The sequence below is a fragment of the Ailuropoda melanoleuca genome, chromosome 9 (assembly GCF_002007445.2).
Source record: "Ailuropoda melanoleuca isolate Jingjing chromosome 9, ASM200744v2, whole genome shotgun sequence".
Classification (NCBI taxonomy): Eukaryota; Metazoa; Chordata; class Mammalia; order Carnivora; family Ursidae; genus Ailuropoda; species Ailuropoda melanoleuca.
Window position 1 is genome coordinate 102,509,318 of NC_048226.1, and position 22,375 is coordinate 102,531,692.

The window sequence follows — 22,375 nt, forward strand, 5'->3', positions numbered from 1 at the left end:
GTGAGGGAAGGCCCCAGGAAGGAAGGGCTCATTGAGGGCCACACAGTTGGGGGAGAGAGGTGAGTACAGAAAGAAGGTAGGCAGCAGGGGGGTAAGGCTCACTGCCAGGACCACAGCAGGGCAAAGACACCTGTCCCAAGGCCCATCTCTCTGGGTGCCCCGGCCCAGAGAACCTGCCCATGACACAGGGCAGGGTGGATGCTGGTACCACGAAGTGGGGCCAGCGGACAAGGTGGCGGCCAGGGGCCTGAGTGAACACTTGCTTGCGGGGGCTCTTCAGCCATGGTCCTCAGCAGCCGTGAGGCTCCCGAAACCCTCAGAGCAACGTCTCCCTCACCAGCCTTCAGAGGTCCCTGGCCCAGCCCTGAGAGGGGAATCATGTTTTGGGGTCGGAGCAGGCTGAAGGGTTGATACATGCAAAGAGTTAACTATGATATTGATTATCTGAGCAATGCTTTACTACTCCCTCTAAAACCAGGATAAAGGTGGTATTTAAAATGCTGTTTGATTGTGTAAGGCACCCAGGTACTGCTGGGTGACAAGGACGTTTTATTTCTTCCTGTCAGAGGCAGTATTTTCAGCTTCCTCTGCTCCTTGTCTCCAGGGACACCAGGAGTCACCGGTGCTGTCACAGGAGGGCCCTCGGTGCCAGCCAGGTGTGGCGGCCAGGGGGCCCAGGCACAGCCTAAGGGTCATCTTCCCAGGGTTCCATGGGGAGAAACTTAACAGGACCTTCTGAGGCTTCCTTCCTAACAGTCCTGCTATTTCCAGAATGAAGCTTCCGTCCAGCAAACCAAAGGGACACTCTCATTCTGTCCTGAAACACCAGCCCTGGCCTATGGGTCTCTTCCTCTGTGAGCCACTGGCCCCCAGGAGGCCATACCATGGCTTGTGGTTTTGCCACAGCGGTGGCAGCTCTCACAGGGTCCTCTCCTCCTCGGGGTTTGCTCCCACGGGTGAGGCCTGGGCGAGACGCCTGCCTGCCTGGCCCCTTTCTCACTGCTTCCCCCGGTGGGCTGGCCTGAAAGCTGCCTGGCAGGCCTCTGCCACTCAAGCCAACTCCCAAAGGGCAAAGAAGCCATCTGTATGTCATACGGATCAAGACGTGGCACCAGAGCAGGCGAGACAGGCTGGCCCAGGCGCGGGGGAGCGAGCCAGCCAGCATGGCCGTCCAGGGGCAGATGGCCCAGGGCCTGCGCACGTCAGGAATGGGAGGTGGTCGGGGAGAGTCAGGCCCATCAGGGCTGGTACAGCACCGGGGAGGCAGGAAGGCTGCCAGAGGGGCTGGAACCCGCCTCACAGCCACCGCAAAGTCCGTGTGCACAGAGGTCCAACAGCCCAGGGTACCCACTTGTCCTGGCTTCCTGGCAAAGGAGGGAATCCTGTTCCTGGAACCCATGGCATGCCCACAGTACCAGGATGCCATGCCCCACACCAAAAGACAAAGAGCACGAGGCAATGGGAGCAAGACAGGGGGACACACACATCCGTGGAGAAATAGGGACAAAGAAAGCAGCAATGGGAAGGACACAGACAGTGGAGGCAGTGACGGAGGAAGAGCAGACAATAAACAGAGCAGCCAGAAGCTAGCAGGTCAGAGACACAGCCACAGACATGAGGCCGGCAGGGCCAGAGACCTTCCCAGAAGGGATTCATGGCACAGCACACTGGACTTCCCAGGCCTTCCCACTTCTGGCTCTGACCCCACCAGGGTCTCCTACCTAGCAGCATGGCCTCTGGGACACAGATACCAGGGACCAGCTCCCCATGGGCCCAGAGAGGGAGGTGACCAGTCCAACACGATGGGCAGATCCCAGCCTGAGACGGAGCAAAGGGGAGGAGGCTCTAATGTCTGCCCTCTCCCTTCCCACGAGGGCCTCAGCATCAGGCCCGTCCTGGGGCCCCTCCCATCCCATGCCATTCACAGACAGAGCCCGGCTGCCACCTCCGACATGGTCTCACCACAAATACTCCGGCTACAATGCCTGTGACCCCAGGCCAGACGCCAGCAGTCCCCATGGCCAGGGAGGAAGCAGTGACACAAACACCATATGGGCAGGGGGCCGGGGGAGCAACTGTCACAGGGGCCATGTGATCACTAAGGAGGATGGGCCAGAGGCTCAGACTGACAGGGAGATGGCAGTTCAGCCCCATCCTGGCCCCCCATCCCAGACACCTGTACCCCCCATGCCAACATCCTCCAACTGAGGCCAGTGCCCGTGCGTGGGAGCGCCAAGGAGGAAGCAGCTGGGAGTGTGGCTGCGGTGCACCCCTGCCCAGGAGCACAGGGGTACGTGGCACTCTGGTGGCCCAGCCAAGTGTAGCCTCCCCTGGAGGCCCCGCACCCTCACTCCTGACCCTCTCACTATCCTCCATCATTTCATGGGGCCATCCTAGAGGTGTCCACACAGGTGGGGACAGGGACGAAATGTGCGAACAGACCCTGGACCCAGAGGGACCAGCTGGACTGTTGCTGGGGTCCTGAGGGCCTGATGCCAGAGGGGGCTTCCATGTGCCACCCGACACTGGGCAGGTGTTTGACCATGAGCACAGAGGGCAGGAAGGCAGCAGGGCCCATCTCAGCCTGTGTTCCAGCCAGACCCCACACCCAGGGGCTCCCTCCTCACTCCTCAGGGTCTGCATCCCAGGCCCAGCTCTGCCAGTGAGGGGCTGGGCACTAGCATCACCTGGAAAAGGCCCACCTCTTCTGGATGAGGTTCCAGAGGGAGATCAGGTGTCTCTGACAGTGTTCATCGGGGCCGACGGGGCCGTGGCAAGGTTGGTCCCCCTCCCTTACCTTCCATCGAGGGGGTGAGGGGTCAAGGCCCCACGTCCCCACCCAAGCCCCGGCCCCTCCCCACACTCCCCTCCCCACCAAGGAGCTCAGGCAGGTGCTCCAACCTCAGGAGGACATGCTCAGCCCTGCTGCCACGGGGCTGCTGACAGCTGAAAGGCCCGCTTGCTTCAAACAGACACAGAAATAAATAAATAAGGCAGGCGTACTTTGAACTGACTTCCAAATTAAGAGTTGCATCCTTGCTGTCAGGCCCCCGCCAGCAGTTTCTGTGGCGCCTCCCGAGCAGAAACGCACCTCAGCCCATTTATTAGAATGATGAAGGCAAAGGGACCTACAATTGCACTCCTTCCTTAATGAGCAGCCGAAGGGATCGGTAAGCATAATTTCAGAGGCCAGTAATATTTTATATAATCGCCGAGTGGTTTAAATTGAAAACCCCCAACTGAATCAATATTTACTGCATTGAAACGAAATGAATAGTAATAAGTCACTAAGCTCCCTGTCCTGTTTCATAAAATAAAAAATTATAAAAATGAGCAGAGGCGCAGGGAGGCCATCACATTAACTTTTACAGCACTTGGGGAGCCGTAACCGCCTGTTCTCATAAAATAAAATTCTAAAAAACCTGCCGGAGGAGACCTGCTTCAGCATTGCACGGGGAAGCAGGAGGGGCCCGGGGTCACCCCCACAGGCTCCCCCCCAGAACCCTGCCTAGGTGGGGCCCATCAGCACGGAGGCCCAGAGGAGCTTCACCTCCAAGTTGGCGACCGCCCTCTCTGTCACCCGCAGGCCCACTTCCTGCTCTCATTTCTTGACCCAGCAAGGGGACAGGACAGGCAGTAGCCGATGGGTGTCCCCCATGGGTGGAGGAAAGGCTGTTCTCTGACCAGGCCAGGGCCGGGGGCCAGCGAGGGACATATGTGAGTGAAGGTGGAGAAGGGGTCCAGCCAATGTGCCCTGTCTGAAAGCACAAAGCAGGAGCCCGCACTGCCCTGCACAGGACCACAGAGGCCTAGAAAGGCCAGGCTTTCCCCCGGGAGCTCCAGGTCCCCCAGGGACACCACAGCCTACAGGGTTCCTGGGGGCACTTCTGGGATGGGGGCACAGCGGTGCTGACAGAGACCAGAGCCAGATAGAGCCCCCCAGGGAGGGGGGTTGTCCTAAACTCTGCCCTCTGCACAAGGGGCTGAGACTGGCAGTCAGCAGTCACGGCCAGTCGGGGAAACGCAGATTAAACCATGACGAGATGCCACCACACAGAAAACAGGAAAATTGGAAAGACCCTAACATCAAGCGCCATAATGGGGACAGAAAGGGCACCCCCGCTCTGGGAAGAAGTCAGACACGCACCTTCTTGTGTCCCCGCAGCCCCCCTCCTGGGAGCACACCGGGGTGAGGACACTGGCCTCCACAGGGCCGGGCGGGAACAGTCAGCAGCCTTCGCCCACGGTTCTCCAGAGCGGGACTAACCCACACGTCCACCGACAGGAGAGCCAGCAAACGAGCGCGGGGCAAACCCCAGAGGACACTCGGCAATAAGAGGTGAAGTGCTGGCGCACAAGGGCGCGGGGGAGCCACGGGGCCAAGCCGCGCGGGAGAGGCGGGCAGCCAAGGCACACGAGGGACGCGCTGCTCTGGATCACGCCCCATGGACCCATGGGGCAGGCAGTCAGAACAGGCACCCTGGGTGTGGGCCGGTGACGGGGACAGCGTGAGAGCGCTCTGCGTGGCCGAACGTCCTGAGCGCGACGGCAGGCCGAGCCACACAGGGGAATGCACCTGTCAAAACTCGAAGAGCCAGCGTACGTTTGGATTCATCCATCTCCCCGGGTCTAAATTTTACCTAAAAAAGAACTGTAAACACATGTGGAGTTCTAGTGACTGCAGAGACTGAGGATGAGGGACCAGGTGTCGCCGGTCGGTAGGGAAGAGTCCCAAGTACGCCCCAGGGGAAGCAGCAGGGAGCAGCGGCGCTGAGCTAGAACCGGCAGTATGGGCAGGCATTCCAGGGCTCCAACCAGAGAGAGAGCTGTGTGCACGGACGCAAAGACTCAGACTCAAGAGGGGCTGGAAGCAGAGATGCACAGCCCCCGCTGGGACTCGCCTTCCACGCACCCCTGTCACCCCAGGGCCATGAGAACTTCAGTGGTGGGGGACTGAGAGCCGCCGAGAGCCACTGCACTACCGGGAGCCAGGCTCTGCAGACAGGTGGCTGGCTCCGAGCTGGGGGAGAGAGAAAATTCCAGGTGAGCCCGGAAGCCACAATGGAGCCACGTGGAAAGAACCCGGGCCGCTCAAAGGGGCCCCCCAGGACGTGTGGCACAAATGGAAGGTCAAAGTGAACCGCGATGAGAAAAGATTATAGCCTACCGGATAAAGGAAGAATCTGGAGTCTGCACTGTTAGAAATAAACGAATGTACAAAGCAATGGGGGATAAGGGACAGTGGTTCCCGGCAGGACACCCTCCAGCCAATACAAAAGGAGAAAGGGTCAGAAATCACGAAGGGTCTAGAAGGCGTGGGGGAGGCCCAGTAAAGAAGGTGGTGCTCTGCACAGGGTCGACAGGCCTCTCCACGACCACCTGGAGTGACCAGCCCGGGCCATCAGCCAGGTACTCGGGCTCACACCACCACCAGGCAGCCAGACGCCAGGCCCCCCAGGCCGCAGGGAGGGGCCGCCTAGCACTTCCATGGCATTCCTGCTGAAATGGCGAACTGGAGTCTCCTCACACACACTGAGGCCTCCAAGCCCAGGGGCGGCTGTATGAAGCACCTGGCCCCCGTTCTCCAACTCATCAGGGTCACGGAAGATGGAGCAAGGCTGAGGGCCGTTTCCAGACTCCGTGACTCTGAAAAGATGCAACCCCCAAATGCCGAGGGAGTGCACAGCCAGCTCCGCTGCCAGGCAGCACTCCCTACTCTGGGGACCACACTCCAGGGGCCGGTAAAGGGGCACCACGTCTCCAATTTCCACACCAACGGTCATATACAAAGGGAGAGGGAAAATGATACAGCAGATGGGACAGAGTATAAGTAGTCAGTGAACTTGGGCGAGGAATACAATTTTCTCAACTCTTCTCTACATACAAAAGTATATCGAAACGAAGTTACCAAGAAAAACTAAATGGAAGAAACTCACCCAGCCACCAGCCACAGAGCGCACGCGCCTCAGACAAGGCGCAGCTGAGCCACAGCGTCTGCCAGGCTGGCCAGAGACAGACCTGCTTTGCCTCTGCTCAGGCTTCATGCTGTGTGTGCCATTTCCTCCACCAAGGGGAGACCGCCCAGGCCTGGCCACCTCCCATCCACTACAGCCAGGCCTGGGCGAGATGCACACCTCCCAGGCCTGCTGGACGTCTCAGCACGCTGGCTCCGGGACAGTTTTGCGACTGCCCACTCAGGGTCTGTCCCCTCCTGGGCCGCAGCCTCCACAGACCTCAGATTGTGGCCAGAGAAGGAGCTGCCTGAGCCACCAGCCTGGGGGCCTTCCCCATCCTGTGAGGGACTGGCCTGCACTTCAACACCCAGGAACCAGGGAGAGAGAGAGCGCTCAGGTACCACTCAGTTAAGAGCCAGAACTCAAACCACCCCCTAATTCTAGCCTGGGTCGAGGTCCATCTCCCACAGCACGCAGGGCCTAGAAGCCCCTGTCGGTGTGGTCAGGAGCCCCTTGCACCGAGTGTCACTGTGTAATCAGAGTGCCTGACCTGGACGTCAACAAGCCATCCATGTGGCCCACACCAGGTGGGTGGCTCTCGCCTCACTCTCCCTACTGCCCTCTGAGAGGACTGCGGACACAGAGGTGAGCAACAGGGGCCAGGAGGGCTGGTGTGGTGCAGGTCACCCTGCCAGGCCCAGCCCTAAGTGCCCCCCCTCGGACCCTGGAGCAGCTCCCCACCTCACACAGGCCTGGCCATCCCCATCAATACTAGGAACCCCAGATGTGGATGGTGATGCCCCCACCCTATCCTCCCCGGTTGGAGAGGGTCAGGGGCCTGTGGGCTCTCCAGTCAACCTCAAGCAGAAAAGTGGGCAGCAGCCCCTGCCCAGGGCCCACAGGACAGGCCATTCCTGGGCGTCACGCACATGCAGCCCAGAGAGCCACACGCAGGCACAAACCCACACCTGAGTCCAGCAAGGAAGGGCCTGTGTGGGGCAGAGAGCAGTCCCTGCAGCACACAGCGGGGGCTCCTCCCGAGCTGCTCTTACCCTTTGGAAAAAGCGCTCTCCCTTCCACAGGCGTACCCAGCAGGGCAGAGCCCCAGAAGCACCCAGGCCAGGCCTTCCCTGCATCTGACAGAAAATCAGGACAGCCCCGACGGCCTGCTGCACAGAGCAGGCCAGGCCTGGAGTGGGCATCCCACACCCATGCCCCAGCTGGCTCCCATGTGAAAGCAGCCGGACAGCTCTCTTCACCTGAAGTGGACAGTTTTGTTTGTAACAGAACCCATTCAAAATCCTGCTGCATTGGCCACAGTCACTCAGCATATTCATGGACAGTGGGAGCCGTGCCTGGCCTGGAACCCTTCTCAAGCTGTTGGGACAGAGGCTGCCCTCACGGGGCAGCTGGAGGCATGGGGGTAGGTGGAGCCGGGCACAGTGAATGGCTTCCCAGGCTCCATGTCAGAGGGAAGGCAGGGGGCAGGCGTGCACCCCCAGGAACATGCCAGCCAGGTCAAGATCAAGGTTGGCCACAGCACATGCCCTGGGCCCAAACACAGTGGTCACAGCCTGGGAAGAGGGTTTGCCAGGCAGAAGGGCTGTAGTCCCCCTGATGCATCCCCACACCCCTGCCAGCCCAGCAGCAGGGCTCCAGGTCCCAACTTCAATACCACCCTCCAGGCAGCCTCTGCCTTCTGAGCAACACATTCTGGGCTCCCTCCCCAGGCCCCCAAGAGAGGCCCTCGCAGTATGCCCCACACTGACCACAGCTGTCCCACCCCTAGACCGGCCTTCTCTGGGTGTCCTGAGCTCCCGTCCACCCTTCCCAGCACTGAGCACCTCGTGGAGGTACCTGCTTCACTTATCTGCTTGCCTCCTTCCGGGAGGGGAGCACTCTGGGCAAAGCAGGCCCCTGGCACAGGATGGTGGCACCCCTCTATCTGTGGGGAGCCCCGCCGCCTAGCACCAGGCTCTCTACTAGCCCCATCACAGGTCCTGGCCTGGGCTGAGCAGGAGGGGCCCATGAGCACATCACCAAGCGGGGCCCTCGCCAGACACAGAGCAGGGCAGCCCCCTCACGTGAGGGCTCACGCAGAGCTCCTCTTACTGCCACAGCCTTCGGGACAGGTAAGGAGGCTGCGGGAGCCCCAGTTCCACTGGCCTGGTCAGGGCATGAGCAGACACTCCCTGAATGGATCAAATGTTGTGCCCCCCAAATTCCTCTGTTGAAACCCTAACCCCAATGGGATGGTGTCTGGAGGTGGGCCTTTGGGAAGGGCTCGGGGTTGGATAGTCACGAAGATGGGGTCCACACGATGGGACTGGTGCCCTTACAAAAAGAGAAAAGACACCGGAGCGCTGTCTCTGCAGTGCGAGGGCGCGGTGAGAAAGCAGCTCTCCGCGGCCCAGACAAGAGCCCGCCGCACCGGCACCCTGACCTCAGACGCCCAGCCTGCAGAACAGAGAGGATACTCATCTGTTGCTTAAGCACGCCACGCTTGAGGGCTGTGCCCGAAAGCCCGGTCTCGGGGCAGGCAGATGGCAGAGCGGGGCTGCGGCTGGTTCACGACACCACAGGGGTGGGCGTGAGGGGAGCACAAGGGACCCCACGGCCGCACCCAAGGGGATGCTGCCCATCCTCAGGCTGAATTCCTCTTTAATGAGACGTCACTTCGGAAAAGCATTTCGGAGCCTTCAAAATCGCAGCCCAAACCTCGTGAAAGCACCCGGAGATGACTCCGGGTTTACCGCATAGACACGAGCACACACTACAATAAAGTAAGGCGGCCCCACGCGCTGCAGCCCCTGCAACGGCACCATTCGTAGCTCCTGGAGCGCAGCGGCTCCCGTCACTCCGCAGCTCGCAGCCAATGAATTTGGAAAGAGAAAATAAGTGACAGGCAGTTTAGGGATGTAAGTCACATTTCAGCTTCAGTTCAGGTTAATGACCTTGCTGGAAGCTGCCGCTGAGGGCACAGGCAGATCCACAAATCTGAGAACAAAAACGTTAAATCCTAGCTCAGGACGAGCCTCAGCCCTCCAGGGTGCCCATTGGACCCTCTGCCGCCCCCCAGGCACCCCAAACCCTGGGGCCAGTTTTGGGTACCAGTGGCATGAGCCACTAGGGGCCCGGCCTGGCCCGGCCGCCTGTGGGCCCCAAACCGATGTGGCCTACAGACTCTGGGGCCATCAGCCGCCGCCCCTGAGATCAGGCAGCCGGAGGCCAGAAGCCTGCCAGCCAGGGGGTAGCAGTTGGTGGCACCATGGACACAGCCTCCCCCCATGCGGTTAAGAGTCTTTGCCAGGAGGGGCCTGCTTTTCCTCAACCCCACTGGCAGACGGGGGGGTCACGGATCCCGGTCCCATCCTCCAGGGACAAAGGTGGCAGTGACCCTGCTGCCTCCACAGTCATTCGCATGCCAGGCCCCTTGCGGCACAGGATCGAGTGTGGCAATCCCCCCACCACAATGAGGGGTGTCATCCCTCGGGACAGGGAGGGCAGGCACTAGCCAAGGCCGCTGGCCATCAGCGGCAGGGCGGTGCTGAGCCAGGCTCTGAGCTGGCCCCGCTCAGGATGCCTGGAGACTCCAAGGCTGAGAGCCCTGTGCCCTGGCCTTCCTGCTTGCCCAGGGTCACACAGCGTGTGCTACTCACTGGCACTCCGCAGACTCCCCCAGGAAGGCAGTGTTTCCACACACACACAGCCTCCTCCCTGCAGTGAGTGTCTGCAAGAGGGTGGGATCTGGGGCCACCCCATGCCAACACTGGCGCTCTTGGCCACTGGGTCACCTGCCTTATTTCCCACCTGTGTTTACCAGCCCCCAACACCGCCGACTGAAACGTCTAGGACTGTTGGGGCCTGTCTGCCACACCCCCCAGGGGTGCTCCCCTCTGAGCTGGGTATAGTTCAGGAGGCCCAAGGAGGGCTCATGGTCCCTGCGCTCAGGCCGGCTACCTGGCAATAAGCCTGGCTTGCTCACCACTGCAGCCCTGATCCCATGCTGGCCTGGGCCCAGGCACCAGCCCAACCCTCCTTCTGCCCAGGGAAAAGCTGAGGAGGCTGCAGATGCACAGGGCAGAGGTCAAGGCCACAGCCAAGGCCAGTTGGCCAGAGCCTCCCTGGGACCTACTGACCACACACAGGCAGCCCCCAGCTCTGCGGAGCTGAAGGAAGCAGGCGGGTGGGCCGGAGACTGACCGCCAGCCCCGGAGACAGGCTCTTTCTGCTGCCTTGACAAGCCAAGCCCAAGCGCACGCGGCCGACAGGGAGGCCGGGCAGCTGGCTGTGGCCACTCCCCTGAGGAGGCAGCCCCCCCCCCCCCCCCCCGCCCCGGGTCTAGGTGACCTTGGGCAAAGGAAGCCCAGCCCCCCGGCAGACACATTTCCTAGGACCTGAGCCAATCAGCCCTCAGCACCCACCACACCCTAGCCTGCAGGCCCACCAAGCCCAGGGGCCTGGCCCCCCAAGAATCAGGGCTCTGTGCCTGGGGTAAAACGGTCAGGGCAGACAGAGACCCCACTGAGCAAAGCCTCCACACACGGCCTCAGCGAGTATGCAGCCATCCTGAGGGTGGGCTCAGCCACGCCTGCATGCACAGCGAGAGCTCTAAGGCCTATGGCACCCAGCGGCCTGGCCTGAGCCTGCAGCCACCCAGCACAAGCCAGGGCTATGGGACCTGAGCCATGTGGCACCCAGCACGGCCTGGGAGAGGGCTGCACAGAGCCACCCAGGGCAGCGCCCTAACTACTCCCACCCACCAGACCCCCGGGTGGGCCTCTGTGCCAGGGCACCTGGACAGCCATGGCCCTCACGGCAAGGGAGCTGGTGTCTTCGCCGGGATGAGGAGCCTGTGGGCAACAGTGGTCATGCAGGGCTGGCAGTTGGGTCTGGGCCTGTCCATTCTCAGTCCATCCTTGGCCTAGCCTAGAGCATCCACAGCCCCAGGCTGGCCTCCCCTCACAGCCCACTCCATCTACCTGACCCAGGGTCAGAGCTCACATACCCACCCACACGGCTCTCTCAGTCCCCACCTGCTCCTCAACTCCCACACTGAGGCGAAGGCATATTCCCCGTCCTGCCACCGACTGGGCTGTTCTCCCCCAGTGGGCTTGACATTCTGGCTGGTTACGAGGTGGCTACTGCTTAGGGAACGAACCCAGCCCCATCCCCAGTAGCCCTTGCCCCACAGGGCCTGGTTCCTGTCTCTGCTCGATGACCCCCCCCCAGGGCCCAGCAAGCTCAGCACTGGCCTAGCTGAACCCAAACCCAGGGCTTCCTTGGCACTTGAGACAAAAGCTACCCCCAGCCCCCAGCCACACCCCCAGGAGAGGTGGGGCCTTGCCGGGGCTGGATGTGGGGCCCGAATGAGGACTGCAGGAGGGGAGGCAGGAGCAAGAATCAATAAATCTGAACCTCATTCACGATGATCTGGGGCTCTTATTAAGTAAATTAATTTAAGTTAATTTAGCTCGATCATGACTCCCGATCACAGTGATTTAGTGAGGGGGAAATTGCATTAGGAAAGGCCATGCTCACTAGATAGGAGAACGGAAGAAAATTAGACCCACTTAGCACTGTGAATTAATATGGAAATAGCAGGTGTAAATTTAACCTTATCGAGAGAGTGAAAATTATCTTCATAAATTTGTAGAAATAGCCCCCAAGATACTTATAAATCTATTTAAAACAAAAATATTACAAAAAGTGCAGTAAAATTAATTTAAAATATACTTCCAGCTATTGCCTCCAGAAAAATCGGCCGCAGGGCCAAGTTTAGTGCAGCCCCATGGTAAGGGAGGAGGGCAGTGGGTGCTGCTGCCTGCCTGGGGGGTTGGGTGCCCAGTGCACGTGCCATGGGCCGGCGGGCAGCACCATCTTTCACAGCCCCAGAGCCCGGCCGCCACTGTCTGGGGGGGGGCTCGTGGTGGGCTAGCAGGACGGCCTCTGCCCAGTACTAGAGGTGGTCCAGGCCCTTGGAACACAACGATCCCTGGCCCCACAGCCTCTGGACAGAAGTTATGTGCCCTAGAGTGCCCACTGCAGCCAGGCAAAGGCCTACGCTGGAAGAAGGAGCTCCCACACTGCTCCCCCAGGAAGCAGGCTCCCAGAGGGTGGCAACAGGACAGAGGGAGGGGGTCTGCCACTGCCTGGTTCCCACCCACCAGCCAGAGCAGTCACCCCTTCCCCCACCCCACCAAAGGAAGGGGCCACACCCCCCACGCTGGGTCTCCTGAGGCCCCGAGGCTGAGCAGGCTCATGAGAGGGGCCCCCAACTTCAGTCCCCTAATGCTGCTGCCCCAAATAGCCCTCCCACTTCTGGGCCCAGGGCACCCAGAAAAGAAGGGGGAATTGCCCCCACCCTGCACGCTGTCAGCCAGAAGCAGCCTGGAGTAAGGCTGCAGAGCTGGGGGTGTAGGCGGGACCTGCGTGGGGGTAGCACGGAGAGGGCCACAGCCTCATCTCCCTCCCTGAACAATCAGTATGTCACCGCTTCCAAAGGGCTGCTCAGGGCCCAGACTCTAACCAGAAGTTTCTCCGTGAAGGATGCCCAGGCGCAGCTCCCGTCATAGCCTCAATGGTCTGGACGGTGGCTGCCCCCTCGGCCGTCTCCTGCCAGCTAACAGTTTCCTGACAATGGTGGGGGGCGCATGTATCTGTGCGCACGGCCCACACAGGCTGGCTATATGTCTAGTGCAGAGACTGCGGAACAGAAAAATGAGCCCGTTCCTCAGCCACCAAACTGGACCCAGCACTTCCATGTGGCAAGCTCGGCCCGCACCAGGCCCCGGGGCCCCTGGCAGCCTGGACGGTGACCTCCTACCTGGACAGGGAGAGCCGCCGTGTCCGCCAGGAGGGCAGGGATAGGGGAAACTGGGGGGCGCTGAGAGGAGGTACTGGGGTCTTCTTGACGATGCGGTAGCGGGTCTTGATCACTTTGCTGGTGGAAGGGGTCCGCAGGGTGTGCAGACTGGACGCTGCAGAGAAAACCCACACAGAGGTGGTCAGTGGAGGTCAGCAGGGCCTCCTCTCGCCTCCCCCAGGCCTTCCCCCCGCAGTGCACACACATCCCCAGGGCTGCAGGAGAGCTGGGCCCAGGCCTGGAGTCCTGAGACGCGGGGCACCAGGGACGCACAGGGCACTGGGGACGCACAGTGACTGAGGCAGGGAAAGCAGCGGCCAAGCCACCCCAGGCCAGCTGACGAGAGCAGCACCACGGGCTGGCGCCCCTCTGCAGGCAGCACCAAAGCCCCCAGACTCGGGGCTGGCCCCAGTCCCCAGAGCTTCCCGTGAGCAGCGAGGAGGGGACCTCGGGAGCGTCCGGGAGGCCAGGGGTGCAAAGTGCTCACCTCCCTCTCTGGACAACCCCCCAACATGCTCACGCAGATTTATGTATTTAATCACCACTGTTTTCATAACATCTTGCGGGGTGATGAATGCCACAGCTTTTCTTCTTGCTGAATGTTTCATGCAATTAACAGGGATCTGTTTTGCCCGAGTTCCCTTCCACTTGATAGCCGGCAATTTCTCCACAGCTTCGAGGAATGTACCTAATTGCCCGGCTCTCATAATATACAGCTCTAACTGCCCAGATAATTAAAGCGAACGCAGCGCAGGACGCAGGCGCTGAAGCCTCTCATGACCCCCCCCACGGCCAGCAGCCTCTCCGGAAGCTCCCCTCTCAGACGGGCGCTGGGACCCAGGCTCCCTGCGGGCTCCTCCTGGCTCCATCCAACCTGCCTGCACAGCACCCAGGAGCTCTGCTCGGAAGGGAGGCTGCCAGCAGGACCCCAGCAGTGGGTGGTTTCCCGGGACTCCCACCCACAGAGACACCCACACGAGGAACTGACCCAGACATCCACCAGGCGGCCGGGCCGTGGTGGGGGGGTGCACCACATGAGGCCACCAGGAAAACGCACATGGTCTCGATGCCCGAGCATCAGCACCAGGGTGGGCCCGTGACCCTTTGGATGAAGTGTGCCCGGGGTCCAGGATGGCCCAGGAGAGGGAGTGGGGCAGGCACACGGTGGACCCAAACCCACAGACCCCCCTGCTAACTGCCCAGTGCCAGCCACTCCACCCCTCTGACAGCACAGGCCAGGGCCCCGTGACCTCTACCTGCTCCCCTGAGCCCCAATGATGCACCCTTCCAGCACCTACAAATCCCGACCCGGACTGGGAACTTCCCTGTCACCTGCCAACAAGGAGCTATTATGGATCTACAGACAGCATCTAAAAATCATCCTCCGGAGCTCTGGACCCAACAGACTTCTCGCCCACAGCCGGGCCCCCAAATCATCACCTTGGCCCACAGAGCTCTCTAAGCTTGCCCAACCTGCCAGAACCCACTGTATCTAGGGGACACCTGGCCGGGGGCAAGCAGGACAAGCCGGCCCTATAGGCGCCACTGCACCCGCACAGCCAGTAGCTGTGGTAACTGGCACCGTGCCTCCTGGTCCAGATGTCAGACGAGCCCCTCCCTTCAGGTGTCCTCCCACACTCTGCCGGGGCTCCCATCCACCCACATGGTAAGATCAGGACACAGCGTGGTTCAGAGCCCTCCCAAGTGCCCCCAGACCAGAGGGTCTACCCCTGCTGCCAGACCAAGGAGGATGTGGAAGCCCCTTGCACCTACCAGGGGGTGGACATGGGACTTCAAGGCCCACAGAGCGCTCGGAACAGGGAGCCACGACACATGCAGCTGAGGCCGGGCCAGACACCCCAGCAACAGGACAGGCCCCCCTCCCCCACTTATCTCTGTGTCTCTCTCTGTCTCCCCTTCATTCTCCCTCTCTCCAAAACAGCAGCTCCGGGGGGTCAGGGAGCACAAAGAAGCTCAGCAAAAGCAAATGGCGACAGGGCACCACCAGGGACACCTGGTCCTACTGAGCGACCAAAGTGAGCAGATCTTTAGCTCCGGGCACCCCACATGCACTTGGGACACAGGGGAGAGCCTAGCATACAGCGGGCGGCAGTAAATAAATGTTTGCTGGATTGAATTCTCAAGGTCTTACAAGCAAGGGTAGACCAAAGAAAATCAATAACAGCTTGTTCCCAGCTAAGAAACTTCCTTTAAGTCACCCAAGCCCCCAAGCTAACCTCATGGCCTTCCTGCTCCTGCAGCCCTTGCATCTGGACAGCACACCCGCCTGTAGCCCTTGACCTCGGCTCAAGGGCCTCCCAGGGCAACCACCACCTGCTGCTCCGGAATGTGTGGTGCCCCCCCCCCCCAGCCACACAGCCCTGACTCTGCAGCTGGATTCCTGCCTGGGGGCGCTGCTGCCTCACCACCCTCATCCCCTTCCTCCTGAGCACAGGGAACCTTGAGTCTGGCCCAACTCTGCTCCCCTCTTCCAAATGCACAACACTGCCACCTCCTCCAGGAAGCCCCCAGCCCCCATGCCCAAAGGCCTGGACTCTGCATTCAAGTTAACAGGCAACAGTATTTATAATACATTCCTGCATAGTACAGGCCTATTGTGAAGTCAATTTTTGGCTGAACTGACTGCATTTTACTTATTAGTGCCCAATTACCATTTCTAGGAAAACACAAAGTAACAAAGCAGACCTCCTCTTAAAAGGCCAACTGGTGCCAGTTCCTTCACATTGCCATCCGTTAGGACTCCACCCCCCATGGTACCAAGAAGGGGAGGGGAAGGGAAGGGAGGGCACACCAGCCCAAGCTCTGCCCCCACAGTGGCCTGCAGGCCACTCCTGGTCCCTGTCTCTCCTCGACAGGCAGCATGGACACAGGCAGTGGAAGTGCTCATGACAGTGACCCCAGGAGAGAACCGTCCAGGGCATCCCTGCCGAGGGCACAGAGAGAGATGGGCGGTGTGCTCTCACGGCCAACAGGCGCGGGGGTCCTGAAGTCGTGCCTGGCGCCCGGGCACCAGGAAGCTGGGGCAGGAGGGAGCGAGGGCCCTGCTCCAGCACAAAGGCAGAGTGGCCAGCACAGGCAGGCCGAGAGGCACTGTCCCCGTGGCACAGGCGCCCAGGCCGTGCCCCGACCCTGTGGCTGGAAAGGCTGCCCCAGCAGCAGCCTGCCATTCCTCCCGGCTGGCGGAGGGTTTGTGTAGATAATCATGTTATTTAGATAGGATGTGGGTTTAATTCCCTTCATTACAGACTCCCAGGGTTGTAATTTTTTTTCTCCGCATGATGTATTCCCTGTGGCACATTTCACTCAAATCAAACCCTTCGCGCCTTTATTGCCAACGAGGCCCGGGCGCCGCGTTATCAGGCCCACACACACAGCCCTCTCCGCCCTGCCGTGCAGAGGTCACTTCTAATGACTAATCGATCTCATTAGCTTTCCTAATTAAAAACTTTACTACCGCAATGGAAGACAAACTACAAAAAAACTGCTGGCATCATATTTGAGTGGGATATGAGCCCATCTATCAGCAGAGCCTGTGCGCCTGCAGTCAGCCCAGGGGCCAGACTCCCCACATTCCCATGCTCAGGGGCCCTGCGCGGGGTGGGGGAGACGACGGTGCCGCCAGGGGCCTTCCTGTGCCCCGAGTACGGATGCAACACGCCCAGGCAGGCCTGCTGTCAGGGAGGGAGGCCACCAAGGCCCAGAGCACCTGGGACCCATCTGGTGGCCGAGCCCAGGCATATACTGCCCTCCGTGATCCAGCTGCGGAAACAGGGAGCATGCGGGACCCTGGCCAACCCCTCCCAAGGCCGCTGGGCACTGGGCGGACAGCAGAGAAGGGAGGGCCACGGCCCGGCCCGGCCCCCCTGCTCAGACAAGCCACCACAGAAGACAGAGCCCATCAGACGGAGGTCCCGGTGCTCTCTCTGTTTCAGTGCAGAGCAGGAGTTGAGATGGAGTTCAGATTTTTATGGAACTTCAAAGGGCAATAACTAGGTAGAAAATGAGTTGCTGATTTCACAATTGTTTAATGAATAAGGAGAAGATTAAGGCTCTGTGCAAAGACCTGCCTGAAGATTCGACCAGCAGGGGAGGGAGTGTCCAAAATGGGCCCGGCCAACCCAGGGCCACGTGAGTGTCCCAGGCAGTATCCGGCTGTCCATGTCCGGCTCCCTCGGGCAAGGCCTGGTGGGGAAGGGCAGGGACCAACTGTCCCAGGTCCCACAGCTTCCTGTCCCCCATACTCCAGCAACAGGCCATAAATGGGGGTGCCGGAGCCTCCAGAAACAGGCCAACTGAGCAACAGGCTGAGGACGCCATAAGAAAGTAACAGGTCGATCCACAGCTAGGCTTCCCACGCCGCTCCAGAAGCCTCTCCCCTGAGCCTCCGAGGGCCAGGCAGCATGAGGAGGCAACTGGGGTGTTGCTGGTGGAGGCACAGCCCAAGGGCACGGCCGCCTCCCGCCCTTCACCCCAGCTGAAGGACGGGACTGCCAAGCAAAAAGCCAGTGACCAGTACCTAAGCACAGAATTCACCAGAATCAGCCATACAAGACACCTGTGCTGACGGAGCAGGACTGGACAGACCCATCGACAGAGCATCCAGTCTGCCTAGAAACCAAGCTCTGCTCCTGAAGGAGGGACACCAGGCCAGGCCCCAGACCCCCAGCCTCTCGGGGCCACGGCAGCATGGTGGGGGAGAGAAACCCCTCTAACCGAGGATGGGGAGCGCCTTCCACTGGCCCCGGCTCCCTGGTGCGCAATTTGCTAAGACCCACCTCCCTGTGCATACTGCCTGGTCTGCTCTCCACAACGGCAACGCTGACATGTCAGCACCCCCAAACGGCCCACACCCTTCGCTGGCTGAAGACTGTTCTAAAAGGCTGCGTCGTGGCTCAGCGTTTCAGAAGCCACATGGATTGCTCTTCTGCCACATAAACCGTCCTCCACTCCCAGTCAGCTCAGGTCACAGCTGGCCTGTCCTCATGCTGTCGGCTGGGAGCACCCCCGCCTGCCCGCAGCCCCTCACAGGGATGGGCCCAGGGCCCCGACCTGACCAGGGCAGCCCCCATACACCAGACTTGCTCTCCCGCAGTCTGAAAAGTCCTTCTTCCACGGCAGTTTTGATGAGGTGCCAACTTTGGCCCAGCCCAGCATCTGGCCCTGGTGATCTCGACCCTGGGAGAGGGAGTTCTGGCATCAGGCAGACGAGAGGGGACAGAGCAGGCTGGGTGTCAAGCCATGGGAACCAGCCCAGTGCCCCCCTTGGCAAGGATGTGGGACAGCACCTGGCAGTGGGGCTGCTGGTGCACCCCAGAAAGCAGGCAGGAGGCCCCTGCGAGTGCTTGGGAAGCGGGAAGCTGAAAGCTGATGGGGTGGGCCACGCCCACAGATCCCTCCTCTGCAAGGCCTCTTCCTCGGGCACTCTCCGTCAGCATCCACAGCCTCCAGGGCGGGCCCTGGCCACAATCCTGTCCTCCAGCAAGAGCAAGACTCTCAGGTCAACCGCCTGTTCACAGCTGTGACTATGCTGGGTGGTGATCAGTGTGCAAAGAGGTGCATACCGCAGGCGGGACCCACAGGAAGCACGCCCAGCAGTGACATCGCCAGCCTGGGAGGAGGAGGAGGGGTCTGACCGGGGTCCAAAGAGAGGGGACAGCATGGCCACAGGCTCTAGGCAGGCAGCGCTCTGGCTTCTCCTGGCACAAGTGGGAAGGTGGACTGGCCGGGGCTCCTGGGAACCCAGGAAGGAGCTGGCTAGCGTGGGTCTGGGCCCGCCCTGCACTGCCTCAAGGTTGGCAAAAGGCTCATACCTGCGGCCAAGGCCTCACCTTGCTCCCAGACTCTACGCCACCCCAGGGACAGTGACAGGGACAGACGTGGGCACAGGCCTGGCCAAGCAGGACAGGTGGGTTCAGACAGTGGGCAGGCAACAAGGAGCCCACAGAGCCTGAGTTGGGGAAGGGTCCCCAGAGAGCCAGTGGGAGGACTCAGCCCAGGCAGGCTCCCGGCACCTGGCTCAAGATGCATGACCCAGCCCTTCAGGCCCTTACCTTCCCACATTACCTGACGGGGGGTGGGGGCAGGGGCAGGTGAGGGGAAGGTTGGCCCAGAGGCCCCTGGTCTTCTGGGCAGCAGGAGGCGCCACTTCCCCCCTGGCTGCAGGAGGGCCGCAGAGCGGACACCAGACTGTGTGCCAGAGCAACCCTGCAGGATCCCGGCGGGGCAGGGCTGGGGCTCGGCTGGGCAGCCCCTCCCAACAACCGTGGAGTTGCACTCTTGGGAAAACGGCCACAGAAACATCAACAGAAGAGCAAGCACACATTTCTGAGAAGCCCTCAACAGGGAGTGCTGTTCTCCCATCTGAAACCCTCCCATGCATCTGAGTTGTCTGCAGAGCCTGGAGCCTGGCAGGACCACCGTGCCCACCGGGAGAACCAGAGAGCGAGTCAGCAGGACGTTCTGTCCTCCCTGGGTGGGGGAGGCTCTGCCAGCAGGAGCACAGACACCCTGCACCTCTCAGCCAAGGGTTAGGGCCCAGAGCACCTCCCGGGAGGCGCGGCAGCCCAGGCAGCACCTCTGGGCATGGCAGGCCTGGCCCGGGTGCAGGGCTGTCCGAGTAAACGGTGAGGTGTGCCTCTCCTCTCCAGACACTGCCCATCCACCAGGGCATTCCTGAAAGTGGACTTCATCTGAGCTGTCCCCTCGGTGACCCCCATGGTCCTGGAGACGGTGACACCAGAGCTGCATCTGGGGGTGAAAAGGGCCTGCGACTCCTCGGAGGGGCGGGTGGGCCTCAGAGGCTGCCAGGAAAGGCTCTGTGGACACATGCCACTTGCAGAAGTGGCCAAAGGCCCTGCGGGGAGCAGGCTCTGGTACTCAGGGGCTAGGGAGGGGGTTCCCAGGATCACCCTCCCACTCCCCAGCCCGCTGAGGCTCAGGCCAGTTTCTCCCCGGTCTCTGCGGGAGCTGCCGAGGGAGAGCCGGCCCGGGGGCTTATTCAGCAACTCTGCACCCCCCTCTCTGACGACAGCGTGCCACCCAGCACGGCCAGCTCTGACCACGGCACCAGTGTGTGCGCACCATGTGTGGTCATTTCCTGCTCACGTGGCCTGGCTGCCAGCCCCCCGCAGACCCACCTGGGCTCTCACGCCACAACCTCCAGGATGGATGGGCCATGGTCCCGTCTCCGTGCTACTGGGAAATTAGCAGCTAGAATGGGATCCGGCCCTGGGACCTGGGGGAAAGACCACCAGCCCGGTTTCTACTGACGCTGGTGAGGTAGGGCACAGCCAACACCACCTGCCCCTGGCTAGGGGCGAGCAGCAGCATTCTGCCAGGACCCTGAGGGACAACCTGGCCATGTCCCCCACCCGGGGCTGGACTGCCCCTCTCCCTCCCTGTCCCCCAGCCCTACCACACAGCAAGGGTTCAGCCAAGGGCCCCAGGCAGTTATGCAGGCAGCTCAACCCCAGGAAGCCCACTGGGCTCTTCCTGCAGACCGGGATGCTCGGCCTGCTCCTAGCGGGACTATCGAAGCCGCAGGCAGGACCCACCAAGCTGGGTCCCGTTCAGACAGGGATACCAATGCTGTGGGACAGGGTGGACGTGGTGCCCACAGGGCGCGGGAGGCCCTGGTGACAAGAGGGAGAGTCGGGACTGTGCTTAGCTCCCGTCCGGGGAACAGCCCCTGGGACTTCCGCCTCTTCAGCCTGCTGGGCAGCCAACCCTCCAGAAGAAAGAAAACATAGCCTGTGCCCACCACATGGCTCTCCACCCGGCCTGGGCTCACCCTGCCCCGGATTTGGGGCCAGCTTCTGAGGAAGACGTTTGCCAAGGAGGCCAGGCCTTGTCTGGGGGTCCCCAGGAGACAGGTGCTGGACAGGTGACGGCAGCACCCACGCTAGCCCCACCACATGTCTCTCTGCCCCAGAAGTGAACTGTATAAGCACCCTCAGGGCTCACGGGCGAGGGAACCCACCCAAGAGCGCGCACGCTGAAGGGCCGGGAGCAAAGCGGTGCAGAGACCTCTTCCTGGTGGCCTGGACCTCCCAGGTGAAGGGTTTCTTCTTCGTCTCTAGGGTGGCCTCTACCTGAGACAGCTTCCCTGTGGACGGTTCTTTCAGCCGCTACTCTCCAACTTGCCGCGGCCCACTGTTCAAAATCTGCATGTGGCTGGGTTTCGTTCTCCTCTCCAGTCTGATGGGCTTCGCCTTCTAGCTGAGCGCTAGTTCAGTGCACTTGGCAGCCAGCAGGACACCTGGCTCCACACCCACACCTCACCACACCTGCGTGCAGCGCTCTCAAGTGCCGCCGGGCCCTAGCAGGTGCCGTCTGGGCCTCCCGGACCCGCAGACCCAGCAGCCCCAGCACCGGAGCAAGCAGCGGGCCCGCGGCACTGGCCTCCCCAAGTCCTGTCTGCACACTACTCTGTAAGAGACAAGAAGCAGGGAGCTGGGGCGCCTGGGTGGCACTGCGGTTGAGCTTCTGCCTTTGGCTCAGGGCGTGATCCCGGCATTGTGGGATCGAGCCCCACATCAGGCTCCTCCGCTATGAGCCTGCTTCTTCCTCTCCCACTCCCCCTGCTTGTGTTCCCTCTCTAGCTGGCTGTCTCCACCTCTGTCAAATAAATAAATAAATAAAACCTTTAAAAAAAAAAAAAAAAAAAAAGAAGCAGGGAGCTTCCCTCCCCATCCGTCTAGGCCCCTCTGCAGCCAGGCTCAGCCGTGGTGTCTGTCACCCATCCCACAAGTGCACGCTCCGCCCCCTGCGCTGCCTCAGACACGGTGGCTTAGAGAGCGCCCCAGGCGCGGGCGGGCCCGCAGCAGGCTGCTCCCAGCTGCTCTTCTAACAGGCCCCAGGGCAGGAACACGCGCTGCGCTGCCTCCCAGCCGCCTTGCCCCGAGTCAGCGAGGGTCGTGCTCGGCCCCAGGGCGCATTATTAGTACTGATGAGCACCACTTCCCACACATGGAGCGTGAAGCCAACTGCCGGCAGGCGGCCACACAGCCAGGAGGGCGAGCACTGGCAGGCGCCGGGGAGCCCACCGCTGCCCGTACGGAAGCCGACACAAGAGCTTCCACGAGAGGCTCAGGGTCTGTCCCCAGCCCCCAGCCCCCTTTGCTGTCCGCAGGGCAGAACCCAGGCAGGGTTGGTGGGGGCCAGCTCAGGTGGAACATCCTTGTCAGAAGCGGGGAGCCTCTGTGCCCTCATCCCCTCTACACAGAACACACGATGCCCAGGGCACGGCAGAGCTGACGGGGCGTGTCGGCCCCTCGGTGCACGGATGCAGGAAGGAGCCCAGGCTGGAGAGCCAAGGGGCCTCTGCCCAGGGTCCCTCAGGAAAGACAGAACAGAGCCTCAACTCCCAAGGACACGGGCCAGGAAAACGGCTCCCGGGAGGCCCACATCCCTCCATCCCATGAAGACTGCCAGAAATGTGCCTCCAGACCTCCACCTGTCCTCTCACACAGGTGCCCCGTTCCCCTGGCGGTGCCTGGTGTCCATCCGGCCCTGGATGGGCCCAGCCCAGGCCCCG

The 22,375-nt window shown here is 61.3% G+C and overlaps 1 protein-coding gene across 2 annotated transcripts in view; it reads right to left on the bottom strand.

Annotated features, from left to right (window-relative positions):
- Positions 1–22,375, bottom strand: part of ZC3H3 (zinc finger CCCH-type containing 3) — an 87,832-nt gene that overhangs the window by 40,088 nt on the left and 25,369 nt on the right. For both annotated transcript variants that reach the window (XM_034668710.1, XM_034668709.1), the window contains exon 4: positions 12,781–12,934. In XM_034668710.1, coding sequence (XP_034524601.1) covers positions 12,781–12,934 — 154 coding nt within the window. The remainder of the gene's footprint in view (positions 1–12,780; positions 12,935–22,375) is intronic.